At 41.6% G+C, this 22,006-nt stretch overlaps 1 protein-coding gene across 3 annotated transcripts in view; it reads right to left on the bottom strand.

Annotated features, from left to right (window-relative positions):
- Positions 1 to 5,908: 5,908 nt before the first annotated feature.
- Positions 5,909 to 22,006, bottom strand: part of ADAMTS12 (ADAM metallopeptidase with thrombospondin type 1 motif 12) — a 155,680-nt gene continuing 139,582 nt past the window's right edge. For 2 of the 3 annotated variants that reach the window (XM_058424212.1, XM_058424213.1), the window contains 5 exons: positions 18,174 to 18,326; positions 15,492 to 15,665; positions 13,829 to 13,975; positions 11,967 to 12,120; positions 5,909 to 9,568 (listed from right to left, as the gene is read on the bottom strand). In XM_058424212.1, coding sequence (XP_058280195.1) covers positions 9,333 to 9,568; positions 11,967 to 12,120; positions 13,829 to 13,975; positions 15,492 to 15,665; positions 18,174 to 18,326 — 864 coding nt within the window. In that variant the 3' untranslated portion in view covers positions 5,909 to 9,332. The remainder of the gene's footprint in view (positions 9,569 to 11,966; positions 12,121 to 13,828; positions 13,976 to 15,491; positions 15,666 to 18,173; positions 18,327 to 22,006) is intronic. The other variant, XM_058424215.1, reaches the window with a different exon arrangement.

The following is a 22,006-nucleotide window of genomic DNA, read 5'->3' as shown; positions in this document are numbered from 1 at the left end:
AATACAGTCCTGAGTTTGGAAGAAGAAGGTACAAAAATGGCAGCTAGCAAGAAGCAGAAAGCTTGAAAAATCAGTCACAGAATGGACAGTCATCACAGAATGGTTTGGGTTGGAAGAATAATCTTGTTTCAACCCCCTGCCATGGGTAGGGACACCTTCCACTAGACCAAGTTAATCAGTCCCATCCAGTCTGGGTTTGATAGGTGCTCCATCCCTCTGATGATATTGGTGGACTCCTCTGGACTGGCTCCAGCAGGTCCCTGTCCTTCCCATGCTGGGACCCCAGAGCTGGCTGCAGAGCTCCAGGTGGGTCTCACCAGAGCAGAGCAGAGGGGCAGAACCCCCTCCCTCCCCTGCTGCCCACGGGGCTCTGGGTGCAGCCCAGGACACGTTTGGCTCTCTGGGCTGTGAGTGCCATGGCCGGGGCATGTCCAGCCTCTCACCCAGCAGCACCCCCGAGTCCTTCTGGGCAGGGCTACTCTGTGTTCATTCCACAGCCCGTGCTGATACTGGGGATTGCTCTGACCCAGGCGCAGCACCTTGCACATGGCCTTGAACTTCATGATGTTCCCATGGACCCACTCCTCAAGCTTCTCCAGGTCCCTCTGGATGGCATCCTGTCAAACCACCTCAGCTTGATGTCATCTGCAAACTTGCTGAGGGTGCATTTTCTATGTCATTAATGAAGATATAACACTAGTCCCAATAAGGACCTCTGGGTGTCCCACTTGTCACTGATGTCCTTTGGGGCTCAAAGGCATTGACCTCTACCGTCTGGATGTTACTATCCAACCACTTTCATATCCATCTAACAGACCACTTGTCAAATCGATCCCTCTCCCTAAATGAAACATGTCATCTGAGCAGCCCAGCTCATGAGCATGCAAAATGAGCTGCTTTCACCAAGACACAACCTCCACATAGCTCAAACTAAGAACATAGTTTTCCTTCGATCAGCACCAGTACTGTTAAGGGCACAATAGTCCTCTTACCAGCAACCTTAATTCACTAATCTAGGGCTAAATATTTACAGTCATTCTCTGAGTAAATTAAGGTAATGAAAGAGAAGAAAGAAACCTGTTGGCCTTGTAGCTCTAATTTACAGTGGGTTTGGCACTCCATATATTGCACATCTTCATCTCAGCAGGCAGCTCTCATTCAAGAGGGACAGGTGTCATGGGCTGTTACAGAGGACACACAGCGTTCTTCCTTCAGAGGTTTATTTTATTGCTTTCCCTAGGAAAGGTCTTCAGGCTCAAGCACCTAAAACCCCATGTGTGTGTGTGCAGTGGGAGTCAGTGAGATACAGCCTTTAAATCTGTTTGAGGACTCTAGGTAACTGCAAAGCCTATTCAGCACCAGCTTCTTATAGCTGTTGACCAGTAAATACATCCAGGGAAACCAACAGGAAAGACAGGAAAGGGTCCCCTCCAGCATCCTGCACAAAACTGCAATGAAGGCACTCACACATCCAAATGTGAACTCCAAGGAAGTGGCAGCTGGTAGACAAACTACCCAACAGGGTTTCTTTCCTATGAAGAGCACTGACCAACACCCCTCAAAAGGAGCATTTCATTTCAGAACTATTGGAACTATCAGTTTTGACATTGTTCATGATAACTCACATAAGCTGAATTAATGCAAAAAAGGCTTCAAACTCTCCAATACCCTGCTTTTCAGAAACTAAACTTAATAGCAGTGTTTGTTCCCTCAGCCGCTTCCCATTTACACAGACAAACACATTCTTCACCAGGGGTAAGAGGGACTGTCTGTATTGGATGGAAAATTTCAACTCCAGTTTTGGTTGCCTTTCTGCAGTTTCAGACCTAATAAAGGTCATGGCCATGTCACTCACAGCACCAGAATAAAAGCTCCCTGAACAAAGTTTCCAATGTATTACTGGCACTTTTTACCTCCTCACATGCTTGTTACAACAGCAGTCAGTGAACCCTGAGACATGGGTTGCTCAAACGATTTGTTGAGCTCGGCAGAGAATGTTTTTGTGTTCCCCATCTCACTGCTCTTTGGGATACCATGAGTCCAACAAGGCATGAAACACACATTTCCCATTTGAAGGGTGACAGCAGGTCAGGTGGACTGACACTGAGTGGGTGTTGGAAAAGCAAAGGAGCAGCAGATCAAAAGCCCAGCACACTCTGACAAGCCAGCACTGCCTGCTCCCAGCAGGGTTCTCACGTAAACGGGGGTACCCTGGTCAATCAGACCACCCTTGTGGGAGGGCAGAGGGTGCCAGCAGGAAACTTCAGCCAAAATCTGAAGTTTGCTGGTAATGTAACAACAATAATTACTGAGACATGTTCTTGCTCCCATTAAATACACCAGGATTTGGCAGCTGCAACATCCCCTCTGCCTCCTTGCTTAACACAAATTGGAAGTGTGGCATGAACATAAGTGAACCAGGAGCAACAGGAAACTGTCAGCTTCCAGCTGTCTAGCAGGGAGCACTTGCCGACAAGAGGGATGTCTGCTGAAAGCAAACTCCTGCCTCATCCTGGAGCCTATGGGTGCTCATGGCCTCCCATCAATTTAGATGCAAAGTGAAACTTCAGCTTTACAGGGCTGTGAAGCTGAGACCAGCTGGGCTCAACATCTCATCAGATGGGCAGGAGGATGAAATCTCACTTGTCTTCCAGTGCATGTGGTACTCCAGTGATTTACAATGACTGCCAAGGCCAGGGTGTCTCCCATGAAGCCTGGGACTAGTAACAGAGCCACACAGAAAATCATTTGCAAAAGACCACCATTCATTAGCTTTCAGATAGGCATTGCAGCACAGGACAGTAATTTTATCAGCCAGCACTGTTTCTTATGGGTCTGATTCATGCTCCCTTATGCTATAACCCAACAATATTTTTACTTCCAGAGCCAAACAAGGAAATATACTTCCAAGTGAACACGGGGGTAGTTGAATGTCAAGCTCCTTTAGTTCAGCTCTTGTATGAAACAGATAACAGATACAGGAGAATAAACAGGAAATATATTATCTCCACGACTGCCATCTGTATAAATAAGCATGTGGGGAGCTTGCAGGTTCACTACACTTCTGTTACAGTGGGTTCTGATGGGCTTGCAATAAAACATTCCCTCTCTGATAGTTCATTGATCTGCTTCCCTCACACTGGAGTTTTCCTTAGGGCAGTTTCCCATTAATGCCACATTTGCCATCATTCAAGTACAACGTTTCAAGTGGGAGCTTTCCTTAACACCAGAACCACAGTAAACTGCAGTGCCCTTTGCCCAGACTGGTGGGTGAGAGGCTGGACATGCCCCGGCCATGGCACTCACAGCCCAGAGAGCCAAACGTGTCCTGGGCTGCACCCAGAGCCCCGTGGGCAGCAGGGGAGGGAACGGGTTCTGCCCCTCTGCTCTGCTCTGCTCTGCTCTGCTCTGCTCTGCTCTGCTCTGCTCTGCTGAGACCCACCTGGAGCTCTGCAGCCAGAGCTGGGGTCCCAGCACAGGAAGGACAGGGACCTGTGGGAGCGAGATCAGAGGAGGGACACCAGTATCATCAGAGGGCTGGAGCACCTTGGCTGTGAGGAACGGCTGAGTAAGATGGGATTGTTCAGCCTGGAAAAGAAAAGGATTTGGGATAACCCAATTGTGGCCTTCCAGTACTTGAGGGGAGCTGACAAGAACAATGGAGAGAAAAATGAAAAAGTATCTAGTGACAGAACAAGGGGGAATGGCTTTAAACTGTTAAAGGGTTGATTTAGATGAGATATTAGGAAGAAATTCTTCGCTGTGAGGGTGGTGAGGCACTGGCACAGATTGCAGACAGGAACTGTGGATGCCCCATCCCTGGAAGTGTCCAAGGCCAGGCTGCATGGGGCTTTGAGCAACCTGGTCTAGGGTCCCTGGCCATAGGAGGGTGTTGGAACTAGATCATCTTTTAGGTTTCTTCCAACCTAAACCATCCTTTGATTCTACAACTAATTCTCTGATGTCTTAGGCCCCAGTCAAAGCCACTGAAACACTGAATCCAGACCATCTTACGTGCTTGTAACAAGACAAAGATGGAGGTAACTCCAGAGATCTAGCAAAAGACTGCCTTCCAAAACATCCAATCCCTCCCAGAAACTATTTTCCTCTGTCCCAAATCTTTAACTTTGATCTAGAAAATGGTAACTTGATGACTTGTAATGGTAACAGTGAATTAGGAGAAGCCTACAAGAGTCTTGATATTTCCTCTTTTAGTAGTTCGTTGCTGCATTGCTGCATTGTTATTTGTTTTCATATTGTATTTTATGTTACTTATTTTTATATTGGTTTTTGTGTTATAATGGTTTGTTCTGTACTCCCCCGTTCTCCTGGAAAAGGTTATATCCCGAGGTTTGTCCCTGCCCCTCTTCCCTGTCCATCCTCCCACACTCCTCCCAGTCCCCTCCTACAGGCCCTGTCTGTCATTTGGCTGTTCCTCCCAGCTTCTGGAGAGTTCAGGTAAAGACATCAAGTGATAGGGTAAGAGCCAAGAAGGTTCCTCCCTTTATGTTCCCATTGGTTTCTTTGAATGTCCTTCCAACCCTGTTCCACTCCCACCTTGTCCCTCACTGGGTGTTGGTTTGTCCCCTCCTTCAGCCCCTCCCCTGTATGTAAGCCCAGAACATGAGGTCTCAGAGACGACTTGGTAAGAGCTGCTGAGGCAAATGTCCGAACAGGACAGAATTAAGACTTTGGACTCGCCCTCTCACCAAGTCTGACTCCTTTCCTCCGCCACAGACAGGGTCTCTCTCGTGATAAGGGATTTGCCGCTCCCTGGTTTTTTAGTACCCAGAGGAGTTTTCCTGTCTTGTCGCAGTCTCGAGCTAGCCTGGGCAAAACGAAGCCAGCAGCTCCGAAAGAGACAAGCGACAGTTTGTGATACCAAATTGGCATCAAGTGATGCCCAGGTTACTTAGCAGCTCCTTGGTTTCCACTTCAAAGCTACTGCCTGCTGCCAGAAGCCTGGGCAAAGGGCAAGGACTTATCTAAACCCCCACATCAATTCTTAACAGCGCTGCATGCTTGGCTGAGCCAAGGAGGTGCTGCAAGCTGTGCCACACAGTGTAGCAACCACAGGATCTGCTCATCAGACTGTGTTGAGCAGTGAGTCACCCAGGAATACATAAAGGGACTTAGCAAAGTAGAGGGAGCTCCCACTCACTTCTCAGATCAGCTCAATCCTCTCCCTTGGAACACCTATGCAGGATGCCGCCCCTGTGAGCTGGACTTTCTAAAGCAAGAAGGAGCAACTTCCTGCGACTTCCATGGGGTGTTGTGAGGCTGAGCCCATGCATGGGTGGTGGAGTCTGGTGACAGAGTGAGAGCTGATGGTGCTCCCTGCCCAAGGCTAACTGTGCTCCTGGGCAGCATGACAAGGATCAGGGTTGGTCTGGTCAAGTTTCTCGGCATAAGCACCAGCAGCACTGGCAAAATCTGAGTGTGAAGAAGATTCAGGGTGGGGTGCAAGGGGCATGGTAATATTATATACAACTCTTCAACAGACACAATGGACACACTCACTTGCTGCCAACAAATTAAGACATACATGCTTAGACTAGAAGCGGTAAGATTTACACTATTTCATAGGAAGAAATGAAGCCTTTTAGTGTGTATTTTTATTTAGCACCATGTCCTATTCTTCTACTTTTTCCCTTCACCCATTTTAATGATCTCTTTTATGCTGGAGTATCAAGCATCAAAACAACTCAGTGATGGGAATCCCTGGCATATAAAATATATTTTTAAGGCTTTTGTTTTATGCTGGAAATTCCATTGTATGGATCTTCTTGCACTGGAAACACAAAATACCAGAGAAATCAAACATATGCAATGCCATTTATTGAAGCTTGAAACAAGTATGTCATCATAGTTTGCTTTTTAAACTTTGAAATGTTAGAACAAGCTGTGAATGTGACAAATACACATTTTTTTCCTGAGCAATTTGTTGATGTGCTTGGGCTAATACAATAATATAATGATAATACACCTCTGCATGTAGTATTCAATTCAGTTTGGAGACTAATGACCATCTGGGTTCAGATCATAAATCCACCTTTACTTAAGATATAATAGCATATATAATGGCAGTGGCACTGCTCTGTTAAAATGGCTCATGTTATTACGGTATTTTCCCTAAAGTTTTAAGCTGAGACATAGTAATGAGTGCATTTCCCTGGGTAGAAAGATTATTCTGACTAATGTCCATAATATAATTTATTCACTTTTTATTCATTTCAAATGAAATAACAGCTCCCTGAAGAAAATAATGAAGGCAGAAATGGTTTAACTCCATATTAGTCCTAAGGAGCACTTGAAAGGACAACTCCTGCAGGCATTTTCCTCCAACCTGCACCATATCCACTCAGTCAGCTCCTTTCTCATTAGCCCACATACCTGGTGGCCTCCTTCTGCTGACCTCTGCAGATAAAATGTTATGCAGGTACCTCTATGCACAGAGTAATGTGAGCCGGAACTTTGTCCTGCCCAAATCCTGTAGAATGCTTCTGGGAATGTGAGGAGCACCTGCACTGCCCATGAGACCAGGTTGTTTGGTTGTCAGGGAACTGCTCTGAGCCCAAGCCCTGCCCAAATCCTTTCTGAATCAGGCGGGACACCTCTACTCCTGCACATGATTCAATACTTCTGTGTCCAGAAGAGTAAGAACTGCCCAGATTTCTGTTGCTCAAAGGATCCCCAGAAGGAGGGAAGCAAACTGTGAAACTTAAAAAGCATCATGTCTGGCATTGGCCAGCAACACCAGACATACATAATTGTAAGTGTGTGTGCATGCATGCACATGCACCACTGCAAGTCATCCCCATGTCTGTTAACGTAGCACCACATTTTTAACAGTGGATTTTGTTTTATCAGCACCTAAAACTGGGATTATATTGCCATCACAGAGGTTAATACATCTAACCTTACTATGCTGCATATTCTGAACTCCCAGAGACTTCAAGTGAAGAAGTAAGTCCTTAGCCAAAGGACACAAACCTTTGAAATTTGACTCATGGCCATCATTAGGTTAACACATTATAGACAGGCTGAAATACTTCTTATAGCCAGGCTGAAATACTTCTATTAACTTTCATAAAGCTCTGTCTAGAAAAAAAGCAACAGCTAGTCATAGTTCTGTAACCACAGTGACACTTGGATTCATGACCATGTATCTCACCATGTACTGCATAAAATATGCATTTCCCTGTACTACAATTTGAAATTCTAAGGTAAGTAAGGTGGAAATACGAGATTTTAAAAAAATCCAGAAGAACCAAGATGTCCAAATCCTACTGAATTCCAAAGGAATCTAAATGTCTGCTCTGGTCCAGCTCTTTCAGAATACCCAGCTTTGTTCAAAGGGTCCAGTCTTGGTTCCCTGAAGTTTGTTTTGGCCTTTTTCTTCACTAGCAAAACAGATATGCTATTTGGCTAGTGGTGCCCTCATGCTTGAGGTCTGAGCTATGCAGATACTATTCCAGGCCTCAGATTCCTGTTCCAAGAGCTCTCAGTTCCACTATGATTATGGATTTACACTGTGGGAAAAGTCTACTGTGAGTGATGTGGTAGAGTGCTCTTGTGAATGTGGGCTTATGCTCTACTGGGAGATACTGGATGAAATGATAGCTCTATCACTGAATATCTGTGTGAATTACAGAGTATCCAGTTGCTAGCTGGCCTTTATGCTGCTGGTGTAAAATTGATTTGAAAAGGTAGTATGGGAAATTTCCAGCTGAAATGCCTGCATGCCACATTTGAAGCTGCAGGAAATGTTTAAGTCTGTAAAATTGAATTCTGTCATGAAAGTTAACATGAAATAAGCAAAACTTTAGCTGGGCCAACGGTTTTGCTCCTTCCTTTCTTTTTAATTTGTCAAAGTACAGAAAGATTTCAGGTTTTAAATGCAAAAGACTCAACTTCTAATTGCCCTTACCTACATCAGCTTAAAAGTCTTTTGCTTTCTCCCTATGTGACTTCTTTACCCTTCATGCTGTAAAGAGTGGAAATCATTACAGTGAAGGCTCCTGGTTCCTCTGTTCAGCAGCTGTAACATTCTTTCATTAAATAGAGCTGACCACTAAGTTAAAACTGGTGGAAGTGAGAAGTCAAGAGAGAGAACACCACCCTCTCCAAAGGGTAAGTGTTGAGGTTAAATTTTTGCTGCAGAACAAACTGGTACAACCTCTATGCTCCATCAGTTTCCAGACAGCCTTTTATGTCCTGCTGACACATATCATTTGCATCTGAATACTTGCAGCTATAGAGACTGGCCATAGTTTTGACTTGTTTGCCTTATCTAATTTCAAATGGCCTTACATAGTTAATTTTAAATGAAGAGAAACTACAGATAATACTTAAGAATGTTACTGACTGTCTAGCAGAAGATCTGCAAAACCAAATTTTTCTTTATACTGAAATTATTCTATCAGATGGAATGTATAAAACTGTCTAAAAGATATTGCTGTTTTCTCCCCTAAATGTGCAAAAAAGACACGTAGATATGGCACTTAGGGGCATGGTTTAGGGGTGGACTTGGCAGAACTGGGTTAGAGGCTGGACTTGTTGATCTGGACTTGTTTTCCAACCTAAATGATTCTATGACTATTAATGTGGTAGATGCAAACAGCTTAGTGTTTGTGGTACCGAGAAATGCTGCTTAAAACATAATTCGGAGTTTAACATCCCATATTTTATGGGGTTTTCAGGTTACAGCAAGATATTTGTAGCAGAAGAAAACTGTCAAGAACAGGTTTTGGCTGAGGTATCCTTTAGAGGTTCAGTCAAGTACTAAATGAAGATTTTTTTTCTCCTGAAAAAAACAACGTTTAAATTCATACTGCCTATCATAAGCACACATTATGAAATTCTGCTTTTAAATTTATGATGTGAGCAATGAATTTAGAGAAACACTGCCACTTCACCTTGATTTCTAAAAAAGAAAGGCAAGTGAGTATAAAGAGAAATGGCCCATGGCACAGTTGTCTGTTGCCCCAAGGGCCACCTTCACTAAGCACTCTTGAATAAGCTTTTGGAAAAGAGATGGAAGTACATGTTAAACATTCATTACAAAAAATCAGAAAATTCTTGCAAGCCTGTTCCTAGTGTCTATGTATGCCTAAGAAGTACTACCTGCTGGTACATTGAAAATTATGTTACAAATTTTGGACTATTACAAAGAAAAAAACTGAAGCAGTAAATTATGACTGATAACCCTAGGCAATGTGTTTTCCCAGTTTTGATCAGAGATTTCTATTTATGCTGGATGGTTCAGAAAAAAATAAGGAACGTAAAACCTGTAAACAGAAGCTCCATTCAAGAAAACAAGAAAAAAACAGCTAGTGCCAAACTGCTTGGTTGTTGTTTTCTTGGTTTTGAGGTGATTTTCTTCTAGATTTAGTGTAATTTTGTTGTTTGAAGCCTCGCTGATCTCCATGTCTTGCTTTGTTATGAATTCGAGGCTGACTACACGTGAAGCAGCACTGAGTCTGTATTGATGGCAGCAAGCACTTGCCAATGCCTTTCAGCCTCTGGCAGAAGTGAACTGACAGCTGGTCTTTGCTGCAGGGCAGCCCTGTAGTGAAGAAGATGACAAGAATTAGCTGTAATTTGCTGACACACTCCCTGTATTTCTAGAATTTTGAACTGCTTTATGCCAGATGGTCACGTCTGTTAAGGGTCTTATTTATTGTCTTATGCTTTCTCTTCCTCTGTATTATGGGTCAGCTTGACCTCCCTCTGAAACTGTATGATCTTTTAGTGAACATATGACCTTCTGTTTTGGAAAATGCAGCACTCACGACTGTTCAGTGAGACTTTACTTTTGCGGCAGACACAGCTGATCCATGTTTTCCACTTCGTACTTCCTGCTGATGAGGACTGCCAGAGAAGGCCTGGCAATAATGATTTGAGTTTGGCTCTTTTGCATTCTTGTAACTGCCCCCAAGACAAACTCAATTGAAATGTGTATAAAGTTCAAAACAGATGAAAGCAGTTTTTTTCACACCAGGCTGTGAACCTCTAGAATGGTGTCCTCAGGATATCCAAGCCCCAGAGCTGGAAGCTAGGGATGGGACACAGAACAAAGCTTCCATAATCCAGGAGGAGATGGTTAGGGACATGCTTTGCTAATTAAGACACTCACAAGTCTATACCCCCAGATGGGACCCACCCCAGATAAATGAAGAAACTGATGAGAGAATTTGCCAAACCTCTCTCAATCACCTCCAGCAGTCCTGGTTAACTGGAGAAGTTTCAGCTGAATGGAAATTAGCAAATGTAATGCAATATACAGGAGGGTAGATTGGAAGTATGATCAGATTAGTACAGGAAGGATGATCCAGGGGACTACTGGCCTGCAGCTACCTGAAAGGAGGTTGTAGTGAGGTTGGGGTCATCCTACCTTGCCACACCTGCAGTGCGAAGACAAGAGGAAATGGCCCTTATCTGAGACAGGAGAGGTTCAGATTAGCTTTAGAAACCACTTTTTCACTGTTAGTGTGGTCAAACATTGAACATGCTGCTCAGGGAGGTGGTGGAATCACCATCCCTGGAGGCGTTTAAGAGGTGTCTGGATCTGACACTGTGGTTTATGAGTTCAGGGGTCACAGTGGCAGTGCTGGGTGGATGGCTGGACTGGATAGTCTTGAGGGTCTCTTGCAACCTCGATGATTCCATGAACCTGTGAACTTGCTGCCACAAGAGAGAGTGGAAGCAGACAGCCTCACAGCATTAAAAATAGTTGCAACATATTAATGGAAGTTTAAATAAAAACTCCACTACATGGAGAGCTTTTAACAGTCCTAATATATGTCAGTCAGTTGGGGATGCTGGAGGATGATCACGGAAATGAATCTCAGGAAAGCATCAACCTCTTGCATTCCTGCTAACTAGCATCTTTTAATGCTATTGTTGGAGACGTAAGGGTGGGCTGCATGGACCACTGCTTACCCAGTAGGGCATTTCTTATGTTTTACAGGCCACTTGAGCTTTCATTCACTAAAGTAACTATTACTAGTATGTGTAGGCAGTATTTATTTGAGTCTGTCTTTCTGAACATGAGAGGGGCAGGAAATAAGCACACCAATCCACCCCAGGGCAAAATGTGTGCTAAAACTCTTTGAACAGCAGCAGGAGTGATGCATCACTCTCAAGAGCATGTCAGATCTGCCCTGCCTTCAGGATTCAAACCATTGTCTCACTGTCAAATTAGACCCTTAGCACATAGGGAAGATCATCTTCCAAAAGGCTTTAAGAAGTTTTTCTAGAACTTTTTCTAAAACTTTGAAAGTTTTTCTACAATTGTGAGCTGTTGCTGTTCTTACCTGAGGGTACCGGCATATACAGCTGTACACAGACCACACATAAAGATGTGTATCCCTCTGTAAGCTTCCCCCTTCCCTTGAGGCCTCTTTTTTTGGGCTGTTAACCATGTACACAGCTGGGGTCCTGGGCCTTTGAAGGACAGAGGTACAGAACACCCTGACTCACAAGAAAACTTCCCTCCACCTCTTGATTTTGGACAGTCTCACCCTGTGGGACACTGATTTTTTTACAGTTGCTGTAAGAATTTGCTTGCTTGCACTCCCAGTCCAGAATTTACAGATTCCATGGATAGATCTCTCTTAAGAAATGTATCTGTTTGGACACACTATGTGTCCTTCCACAGTCCTCACTGCAGCCTGGCTTACCTAAAACAAGCCAATACAAGCAGACCTACTAATTTAGTTCCAAATTAGTGATGCATGCTCAGAGACTGCACTCCCTATCATGGCAACACAAGGCCAGAAGCGCTGGAAGAGACAACAGTGTGGTTCTGCCAACAGAGCAGCTGAGCAGTACTAGGTCAGAGTGACCTGTATTTACTTAGCCCACACTACTCATGAGAAATTGGTAGGCTGAGTTAGCTCCCAGTTTTTGTAGAATCTCAGCACAAATGGAGAAAACTGTTTCATGCAGGTGTATTACTCTACCTGTATTTTTCCTGCACTCTTGCAGACTGCATTTCTGATATTTTGTGGGCTTGACTTTATCCATGCACATACTGTCATCTTCAGTTTCATTAGTTTCTGTATTCATGCATTTCACAGTGCTTCGCTGAATGCCCCCTCCACAAGAAACAGCACACTGAAAGAGTAATTTTAACATACATAATTTTTTTTTTAATATGGAGAAATCTTAATATGGCAATACTTGAGCTATGATGTGACAGGAAGCTAAAACTGCCATGTGATCCAGAAGCAACAGCATTACAGTACTCTGTGTATTATATGCTCCATCCAGACACCTCCATGGTGCATTGTGGCCAGATTTGGCAGGATACAGTAGAGGGTAAATAGTATAAATACAGCATCTTGGAATGTGTAAAGAGGGGGAGAGGACTGTTTTCTACAGAGGAGGAAAAAGATGATTTGCAATGCTAGTCCTACAATATAAGAGACTTGTAAACCAAATTCATACAAATTAAGATAGTTTTTGCTTCCTGCATTTTCTGTCTAAATTAAACATGAATAACCAATGTTAGGTCTATAAATGACCAAGCTAAGATTTTTTAAAAAGCCCAATAATGTTTTGTTTCTTTCCTGTCTTTTAAACAGAGGTTACCCTTGCTTTATGAACACAAAGAACTGCCAGCTGCTTGTTCTGGCTGCACACAGAAGGCCATAAAACTCAAACACTTTTAAAAAATCTTCCAGTACCATTCTGTAAGTGTACTTAATTCTGGTGACTTCCCAGAGCATCTGAGAATCCAAATTAATTTTATTTTTTTTTCTCTACATATAAACAGTGCCAGGAGATAAAGGAGATAAATAATTCAGCAGATAGAGAATGTCATCTAACTAAGTACAAGAGTGGAACATCTGTCATTTTTTCTGCAAATTATCCCCTCTCTAATGTGTATCTCTGTACATGAAGCACAATAGTAGTGGCTTGATGTACACTGCAAGATCTTAGGTATTCTAGCAAAAACTTTCTATTGATGTTTAAAATGTTTTTATAAAGTAATATTATTAATGAATACATCAATAAATAAGTAAAATAGTTGCTATAATGTTTGGTATTCTGTTACTTATCTTATGCGTTTCACTTCCATATTTAATTGTTACAGTAACTCTATGTTACCTTATAGTCATGTCCCACCTAATGGCTTTGTGTCAAAACCAACTCACTGAATTTCTGTGTTAAATGAGAATCCAGTGTTTCCTGATTTGTGGTTCCTGCTTTTAGCATTCTTTCAATATTCCATTCTGCTGTGAGGACTACTTGCAACACATGCAATGTTTATTAAGGAAACTGGAGGGAAAGGTTTATTAGATATACTAGTTTCTTTATAGATAAATATATACAGCAGATACTGGAAGATTCCCCAAACATGCATCTCATATTTTCCAATAAGATTTCCAGGTACTAACTAGGAGGCTATCGGTCAAAATTCAGAATTTCTCTTTGTGTGGGCAAGTACCATATTCGCCAAAGTTGCACTGAGGATCACTCGATCCCCTCCAATATCCTCAAACAGTAGAAAATTTCAAACATGCAGTGGAAGAATGTTAATGGTAAAATTCCTTTGTTTTTAGACAAGATAAAAACACCCCAGACTTCCAATGACATGTAATACAGCAACAAGAAGTAGAAGCTACAACATCTGTTACCTGAAGGAACGGGCATGGGCTGGCTATGAAATGTTCACTAATGTTTCCAGAATCTCTTGTAGCTTCAGCTGCATAAGAAACTGTACTTGCCACAGGTGCTGAGGTTCAGAGACAAGTGGATTATATGACCAAATATGGCCACCTGATGACAAAAAATAAACCAGAAATAAACTGAATCCTACCGGGCTCCAGGCCTGGTGAATCCATTGTGTGCAAGGCTGCACGTTACACGATGCAATGGCATCAGGTCTTTTGGTCCAGTCACAGTGCCCTTCTCGTGGGCAGGAGATGTGCCGCCTCTGCTGGCCACCACCACACGTCCTCGAACACTGGCAAAAGAGAGGCACAGTCAGAGGTGGGAAAGGATGAGAAACCAGAAACATACCACAAGATGGTGGGACATGTTCATTTAGAAATGTAGGACCACATATAAAAAGAACCCTGGCCCATGGGTTTAGAAAGTGTACAGGCTAGCCTGCACATCAAGTCCTAAAGTTCAGAGTTGAAGACAAGCTCTGCACTGAGACACTTATTCCATGTGCTTGGAAGGAGACTGAGAAGAAGCTGTTAGATGGGGAAAAGCTGCTCCTGACACATACTACTGAAAGGGCAGAGTACAAGTGGCTACACTGAACAGGCAGCACAGAACTGCACATCAGCATCACCAACACCACTAGCATCTCTAACAAGAATTAGATTAGAAGTTGTACGCCTGCAGGATTAATCTGTAATATTAACTGAAGACAGACAATTTCATAGGATGCAGCATCTCATTTTTATGAGGTGGTTGGGGACATTAAAACTCAATCTATACAATAACTGAACACTTTGGCAGTAAGTATCATACAAAGATAGTGACCCAGGTTATTTTTTAAGCATTCTTCTGTCCACATTCTAGAATTAATTATCCACTGATTTTTTACTATTTTTTTCACTAAGTCCGTAGTAGAATCTGCTTGAAATACACAAAGTATTTCATACTCTGATATGAAAATATACTTTGAATAATGTATTGTTACTACAAGGAACTGTACCCCTATGGACAGAACAATATATTTGACATCTGATAAATCAACCTTTTCAATCCATTTCTATCCAGTGTCCTTAGCATGAGGACAACTGCCAGGGTTGGACTAGTCTTTATACAAAGTATTTTAAGTGACAAACAAATGCAATCATTTGGCTATTTTTATTTTTCCAACCCCTCCTCTGATAGCATACCCTGGTCTCCTCCAGGTGTAATTTGTTAGTGCCCCATAAAGCAAAGGTGATCACCTCCCTTAAAACCCCATTAGGTCCACAGGGCTGCAAACATCATGACACTTTATCCAGGGCTGCTTTTGGTGGGGATAGATCCTAAAATATAACTAGGCCACATGCTTTAGCTGACATTTATATTATAAAGTGACCCAAAAGTCAGATTTATTTTATGTCTGGTCTAAGCCTTTGCTCCATAAATTTCAGTCCAGAAGCATAAAGGAAAATTCTAAATTTGCCACAATGAGAAGGCAACATTAAAACAGCAGCAAAAAGGATTCATCTAAATGAACCATATTTACTGATCCAACAGGATAGCTATTTTTAACAATTTTTTTTCCAGGCCATCTGCTTCTCCCTTTCAGAATATGGTAATTTACAGCTCCAGCTGTAAATCACACACAGTTCTAGGAATGATTCTCTGAAGCCTTACAAACACGTGTGCTAATTTTTGTTGCAGCCATACACAAGAACTTCAGCTGAGTGTCTTCCTTGGAGCAGAATTTTACCTGACAGCACAGGATCCAACAGCTGCTGTTACCTGAAGGGAAACTGTTGATTCACAAAGCTTCTTTTAAAGAACAGTACCTCACTCCAGGGCTCCACATGCCATTGCAAGCAAGGTTCTCTGTTACAACTAGTGTTGAACTGTGGCTTATAGCCCAGTAACTGGCAGTGGAAAGGCCTGAGCAGCCGCTTTTCCTGAACATCAATGCAGTGAATGTCTCGGGTCTTGAAGCCACCACTGCAGTTCACAGAGCACTGTAAACAAAACAGAGAGGGGCACATCTCCACATGATGTTCCACTGAGAGGCTGTGCCTTCCCCAGTCACAGAGCAGCAGGACAGGCTGAGCTCTGAGCATCCTGAACAGAAGGAATTTCCCGTTTACTGTAACATAAATCTGTCATGAGGCTTAAGCACTGTGGTTTTCCTCACAGTAGTCTAGAACATGCCATGTAAGTACTTCCTCTGCTACACTGCTATGACCATTAATAATAAATATACACATTTAATTGGGAAATCTTGCCAGCTATTTCCAAAAATGTCATAGTGAAAGAGTCGTAATGCAATAAATACAAAAAATGGATTCTGTATGCAGGGATATTGTCAGTTCCTTAGATGCTTCAGAGAGAGGAAGGGAGTGAGTAGCAGTTCCCATCTTCACCTTTCTAGCACCTCTATGGCACCACGAGATTCCATACCCAAGAGCAGCCTCAGTTTGAGAGGGTGGGAGGGAAGAGAGAGGCACCTTGAGCCTCATTCATAGCCTATGAAATCACTGCTCAGCTTAGAGCTCTGCTGAGGAGCTAAGTGAACCCTTTCAGTCTCCTATTTCTAGCCAGAGTCTTTTCTAAGCCTCATGCAGCATCACCAGGTCCTGTCTCCAGGCACCAATATTCAGGACCTTTCCCGCTCTTGAGGAATAACTGAATTTGCTATCCCAGGAATAAGGAAAAACACACATTTTGTCTTTAAGCAGGATTAAGGCCAATTCCAACTGCACCACTGAAAGCTTCTCGGATCACCTTTCACCTTTACCACTACGATGCAAGAGCTGTTCTCCTTCGCATAAATAAGTATCCTTTAGCTGAGCAAGGAACTTGAATGTAATACTTCCCCTAGGAGATGAAGAATGGATGGAAAGGGAATCCTTACTCTTGTCCACAGGACAGGTTCCTGCCTCTCTGGACATTAACAGTGGACAGAAGTGACTGCTTAAGAAATTGAGTACAACAGTCTCAAAATATATCTCAATTATATCTGGCATTAAACACAGACTCTAAGATTTAGTCTGAAACACCTTTCTTTAGGGGAGAGGAAGAATTAAATGAGAGTAGAAGAACAGAATAAGCTCTACTACACTGGCAGGGAACCCAGACATCTTGCTGTGACAACATGTCTTAAAAATGTTTGAAATGAGTAACAACTGCCACTTGTAAAGCAAGCAAAATGTAACCATTTTTATATATGGAACTGTAATTGGTTTGCAAAGTTTACTTGACGGAAAAAAAGGAGGGTAACACATCTGATAGGAGAAGCCTCTTGCTTCAAACTTGTTTTGTAACTGGTCTGACATTTTAAAAAATTTGCTTCCTATTACATTTTATCATTAAACTTGTTTGCTAGCTATTTTTTGTGACATGACCATCATTTGCTTGTTGCAAGAGCAATGACATTTATGAAGAAAAAGTGAAGGTGAAATTGCCCTACTGCAGCTGGGAGGGCAGGATGTCTATGTATCTTTTAAAATTAATTTCAAAGGCTTAAATGTAGTTATGTAAAGCCTTGGCCTTTCCTGAACTTTCTAAAGAGGCATGTAATTCCTGTACAAATCAATATTATGTCTAAGAGCTCAATAATAGCACAGGTTTTGTAACTATAACCTTTTATTTGTATCAATTTGCCCTCTAGCCCAATGGCAACAACATTGTCCACAGAAATGATCTCCACTAGAAAAGTTTGAGACACCTATCTTTTTCCTTATTAAATCAATAATATATAAAACAAAATTTTGTCATTTATCTCTTTTTATTCTTGAAAAATAACCCACGGTTTGAAACTCCATTTTCAGACTTCATGAAGACAAAATGTAATAAGATTCAAGAAGTCATCAAGGTCCTTCCAGGTGTTCTTTACACAACATAAAATACCAAAATGAGACTCAAGCACAATTTTTTGGGTTCCACTTAGCACTCTGGACGCTATTCTGTCCCTTGACCAGGCCATGGGTACAAAACTAGGACCAAACAAAATCCTACACATAGCAGGCATTCTCTCCGGTACCTTTTTTGTTTGTTTGTTTGTTTTTTTAATGTAAAACTTAGAGGTTATGTGAATGGGAACAGACCATGTCATAGAAGAGACAGTACATGGTGACAAGGGTGAATAGGAACATGACAACTCCCTCTCCCAGATTCCCACTGCTTCTTAAAATTAGGATATGTCCCTGGAAGAAAAGATTAAAAAGATGCTACAAGCAACTATGTACAGCTTTGCCCTGTCATCTCCATAGAACATGAGCAGTGATTCTGGCTCTAGATGCAAGAGTTAATAAGCACAACCCACCACAGGAAGGACAAAATTCACAGCAGATGTGTTTCCAGATATAACTTGGTCAGGAAATTAGTAAATTAGTGTTGAATGGTCAACTGGTAATCATGTATGCATTCACTGAGTAAATAATTGTTTTAAAAATGAAGTATTTAGAATTTTATACCCACTGAAATTTGCAAGCTTACTGTTCACACACAGCTCTGAATGAAGTTACCTTGCTCCAATTTCCTGTTTTCCAGCTAGCACATGGGCGGAGATAACATCTCCTTGCAGGATCAGGTTTTTTCATGTCCTGACAGTGAGATATGTTCCTGCTGCTGCACTCCACATGTCTCCAGAAAGCCCCCATTCCACACGTTCTAGAGCACTGCAGAAGGGCAAGAGGAAAGCCCAGGAACAAACTCAACATTAGTACATCATTCTGGAATATAAATAAATATAAATATCTAGAGCCATTTTAGATGACTTAAATTGGAGATGCCTGGAAGAAGATTTGAAATTCACCTAAAAGTTACTTAATATTCTGAAGGAGGGCGCTTTTTTGTTTGTTTCTTAAGGCAATACCAATCCTGATTTATACTACGCACCTTTCTTCTTTGTCAAACTCTCTGCTTACCAAGACATTCTAAATCTGTACCAGGTCTTCCACTGTTTTCTTCTGTTATCTTTGGGGATCCAAAGTAAAATGTAATTGCATCCAATCTTCAGCATTGTTCCCTTTCTGCCCCTAACACTGCTGATGAGATAGTCAGCTAATTGTGTGCATGATGCTGAAAATCTTAAATAAATATGTGAGAATCTTAGGAAAACTGTACAGGAAAATGTTTCTCTAAATTATTAATTCAGGAAGTGGCTGAGTGTTTTCAACAATCGGGAGGATTTTTGTGTCTGAGGAAAGAGAATTTTGATTATTCCAGTCCATATCCCAATACTCCTCACAAAAAACCCCAAACACTGCCATTGTATTCTAAAGCAGGAGAGGTTGAAAAGTGGTTGGAGATGACCATTTACCTTTTTCTGCCTTAGAAAGAGAGGGTCAGTGAACTCTACATGTAAAGCCAAATTCAACACACACTAAGCAGCCTGTAGCCGGCAAGAGAAATAGCATAAATAATCTTAGGTTAAGTCACCAAATGATGAAGAGAAGAAATACTATTGTGTGGTTTGAACTCCCTGCATGGAAGTGGGAAAGTTAAATATGGAATGCTGAGGAAGTGTCCTTGGTAAAATAAGGAAACTTAAGCTGAAAACAAGGCAAGAAAAAAATATTAACATTGGAGATTTTTGATCTCAAGGTGATTCCTGGGATGTGCGTCCAAGTGGCCACAAAGGTCCTGTTAAAGGAAACTGCATTCAACTTCCAGTTTTGCCTAGTGACACACCTATCCAAGACAATTTTTCTGATTGAGAGGACAGACTGCCCTTGTCTTGCTTTCTGATGGCTTGAAGCCTTCCCCAACTTTGCCATATCAGTCTGACAACACCAAGACTACTGAAGCGATGCTTAGTCTTTGACTAAAGCCCCATTCTGAGCACACATGAGAAAAGCTAAGATGGCTCCATGGAAGATGCTGGGCAGATCACACTGAGGAAGATTTATGTTCTTGTCCAAGGAGGGTGAAACAGCATGATTCTTTCAAGCCCTGTTGTGTGCGTGCAGGGTCAAGAGAGAAAGGCATGATACTTCAGATGGTTTCAGGATAAAGTCTTAGCTTTCTTGATTGTTGTTTGATGCTAAGTTCCTGAAGATAGACTGCTTTTCCCTTTGTCATTTGGGAACAAAGATTTCCTCTTGGTACAGTAGATGTTGGTCACAGAGGGAGAAAGCACAGGTGACTTTAAATGATCAATAGCAAAGGGGCTATTAGAATGAGCTGATCTGGTGGTAATGGAGTATTTTTGCTACCCAGAAAGCTCTTAGAGAGGGAAACATGACAGTCCAGAATGGCCCAGGAAAGTAGTAGGAAAGGAAGTAAAAGTTACAGACAAGCACTGGTGGAACTGTGCACTGTTCTGCCCTACTCAAATTAGTGCTCTCTCCCTGGCAAGTGCCAGCCCTGTTACGGGACATGTCACACCTTTCCACCTCAGTGACTATCACTGTTCTTGGCACTATTTATTTACTAGTATGGACATCTCCTACAGAGCAAAGCAACGTCAAAATACTGGCAGCCACTAAAAAAGAGAGGGCACACCAAGACATCAGGGTAGGTGCAGTGGTCTTGAAGTACCAATGTCTTGGAGAAATGTCATCTAAAAACAGATTTAAAGTTTTACTAACGTTGGGCAAACAGAGAGAGCAAAAATAAAGTCAGAAAACTGTACATTGAATATTAATTACAAGTAATGAACAAAAAGAAAAGGTTCTGAGAATGTTAGACTCAAGGTATATGTGAAATAGATAACTTTTATTTGATGAGAAAGAGAATAGCTGACTTTATCAATAGAACCATGGAATGGTTGAAATCGGAAAGGTTCTTTGCTCAAGTAGGGCCACCTACAGGCAGTTGCCCAGAACCATGCCCAGGTGGCTTCAGACTAGCTCCAAAGATGTAGACTCAAAAAATTCTTTTTCATCACTTCCTCAAATTTGAAAAATGAAGTTCAATGTGTCACACTTCCCATAAAGTTTATTTTAACAAGAAACAACAGCTTGAATAAGAGTACCAAAAGATTACTAAATTACTAAATAACAAAGTTAGATGCATTAAGTATCTTCAAATCGACTGACTTCATCAGTTCTGTGAAACCAAATGTATTAACCTTATCTCTACATTCATTCAAATGTTCATTCAATAATCTCTGAACTGTTGAGAATTAATTTTTATAGCAGATTGCAAAAGCCCCGAAAGATTAAATAAGAACATCTTCCAATTTATCTCTAGGAAAATAAAAAGTTCTGTCTGTGGTCCAATGGAATGCTTCACCCAAGCTGACTTCACAAGAAGATAAAAACCAAATTATTAAACAATCAAGATCAAAATGGCAAATACTAACGAATATGATAAGGCAATAGAAAAGCCCACATGGGCCTGTCTAGAAGAAATATTTCAATTGAGTCTAATATCCTTTTCTGACAGGGGAACATAGCTTAATGAAAACAAGGAGCTGGCTGGTGTGATGCATTTTTATGTGATTATGCAAAGGGTTTTTTTAGCAAATTGAAATACAGTTTAGGTGAAATAATTACAAGATTGGTGTTCAACTAACTGAAAAACTGTAATAAAGTGGTTCTCAGTGCTTTAATGTCAAAATGAACAGACATTTCAAACATGGCTTTGCAGGGCTCTGTCCAAAGACAGGCTCTCTTCAGCTTTTTCATTAACTAACTGAATGAGGAAAGACAGCATGCATTTAAGACATTTGAAGAAGCTGGGACACTAGGCAGGAATGTTGAAATCGGAACTCAATGACACCTCACCACAATAACAAATGTAAGAAAGCAGTAGCCGGAAATAAAAAAAAAATAGATGCAAAATACTACATTTAGGGAAAACTTCTTACGCACACATATACACTCACATGCACACACTCACACATATATATACACACACACACATAGGTCCCAAATGTAATTGAGAACTTCTGCTGATTTATAAATACTGTAGTAGAGATCCAGGGTTTACAATGGACCACAAACTGAATACATCAAAGCAAGATGGTTACAAAACATGACAAATCTCATTCTACATTCACAAAGAGGGTAATAAATAAAATTATAGTAATTACTCAATTTTATATGCCATGGTGTCCACTGGGGCCATAATGAACATCACTAATACAAAATATGTGACGAAACTGAAGCAAGACCAGGCGAGTACAGTGAAGCCCTCAGATATTTAGGGAACACAAGGAAAATCTCAAAATAATTTAGATGTCAGATCCCAAAAGTGTTATTAATAAGATAATTTTCCTCTACAGTCTGAATATTAAAAAAGAGAATTCTCATTTTCAGTATGGAAGATGTCCAGGTATAAGGAAAATATTTCAAGGTGGATAATGAATGAGTAGGACTGACTACAGCATCTCTGCATGACAGGCCTTTGC

This window comes from Hirundo rustica, chromosome Z (assembly GCF_015227805.2).
Source record: "Hirundo rustica isolate bHirRus1 chromosome Z, bHirRus1.pri.v3, whole genome shotgun sequence".
In the NCBI taxonomy this organism is placed as follows: domain Eukaryota; kingdom Metazoa; phylum Chordata; class Aves; order Passeriformes; family Hirundinidae; genus Hirundo; species Hirundo rustica.
The sequence above is the reverse complement of the archived record's forward strand: the minus strand, read 5'-3'. Positions and strand labels throughout refer to the sequence as shown.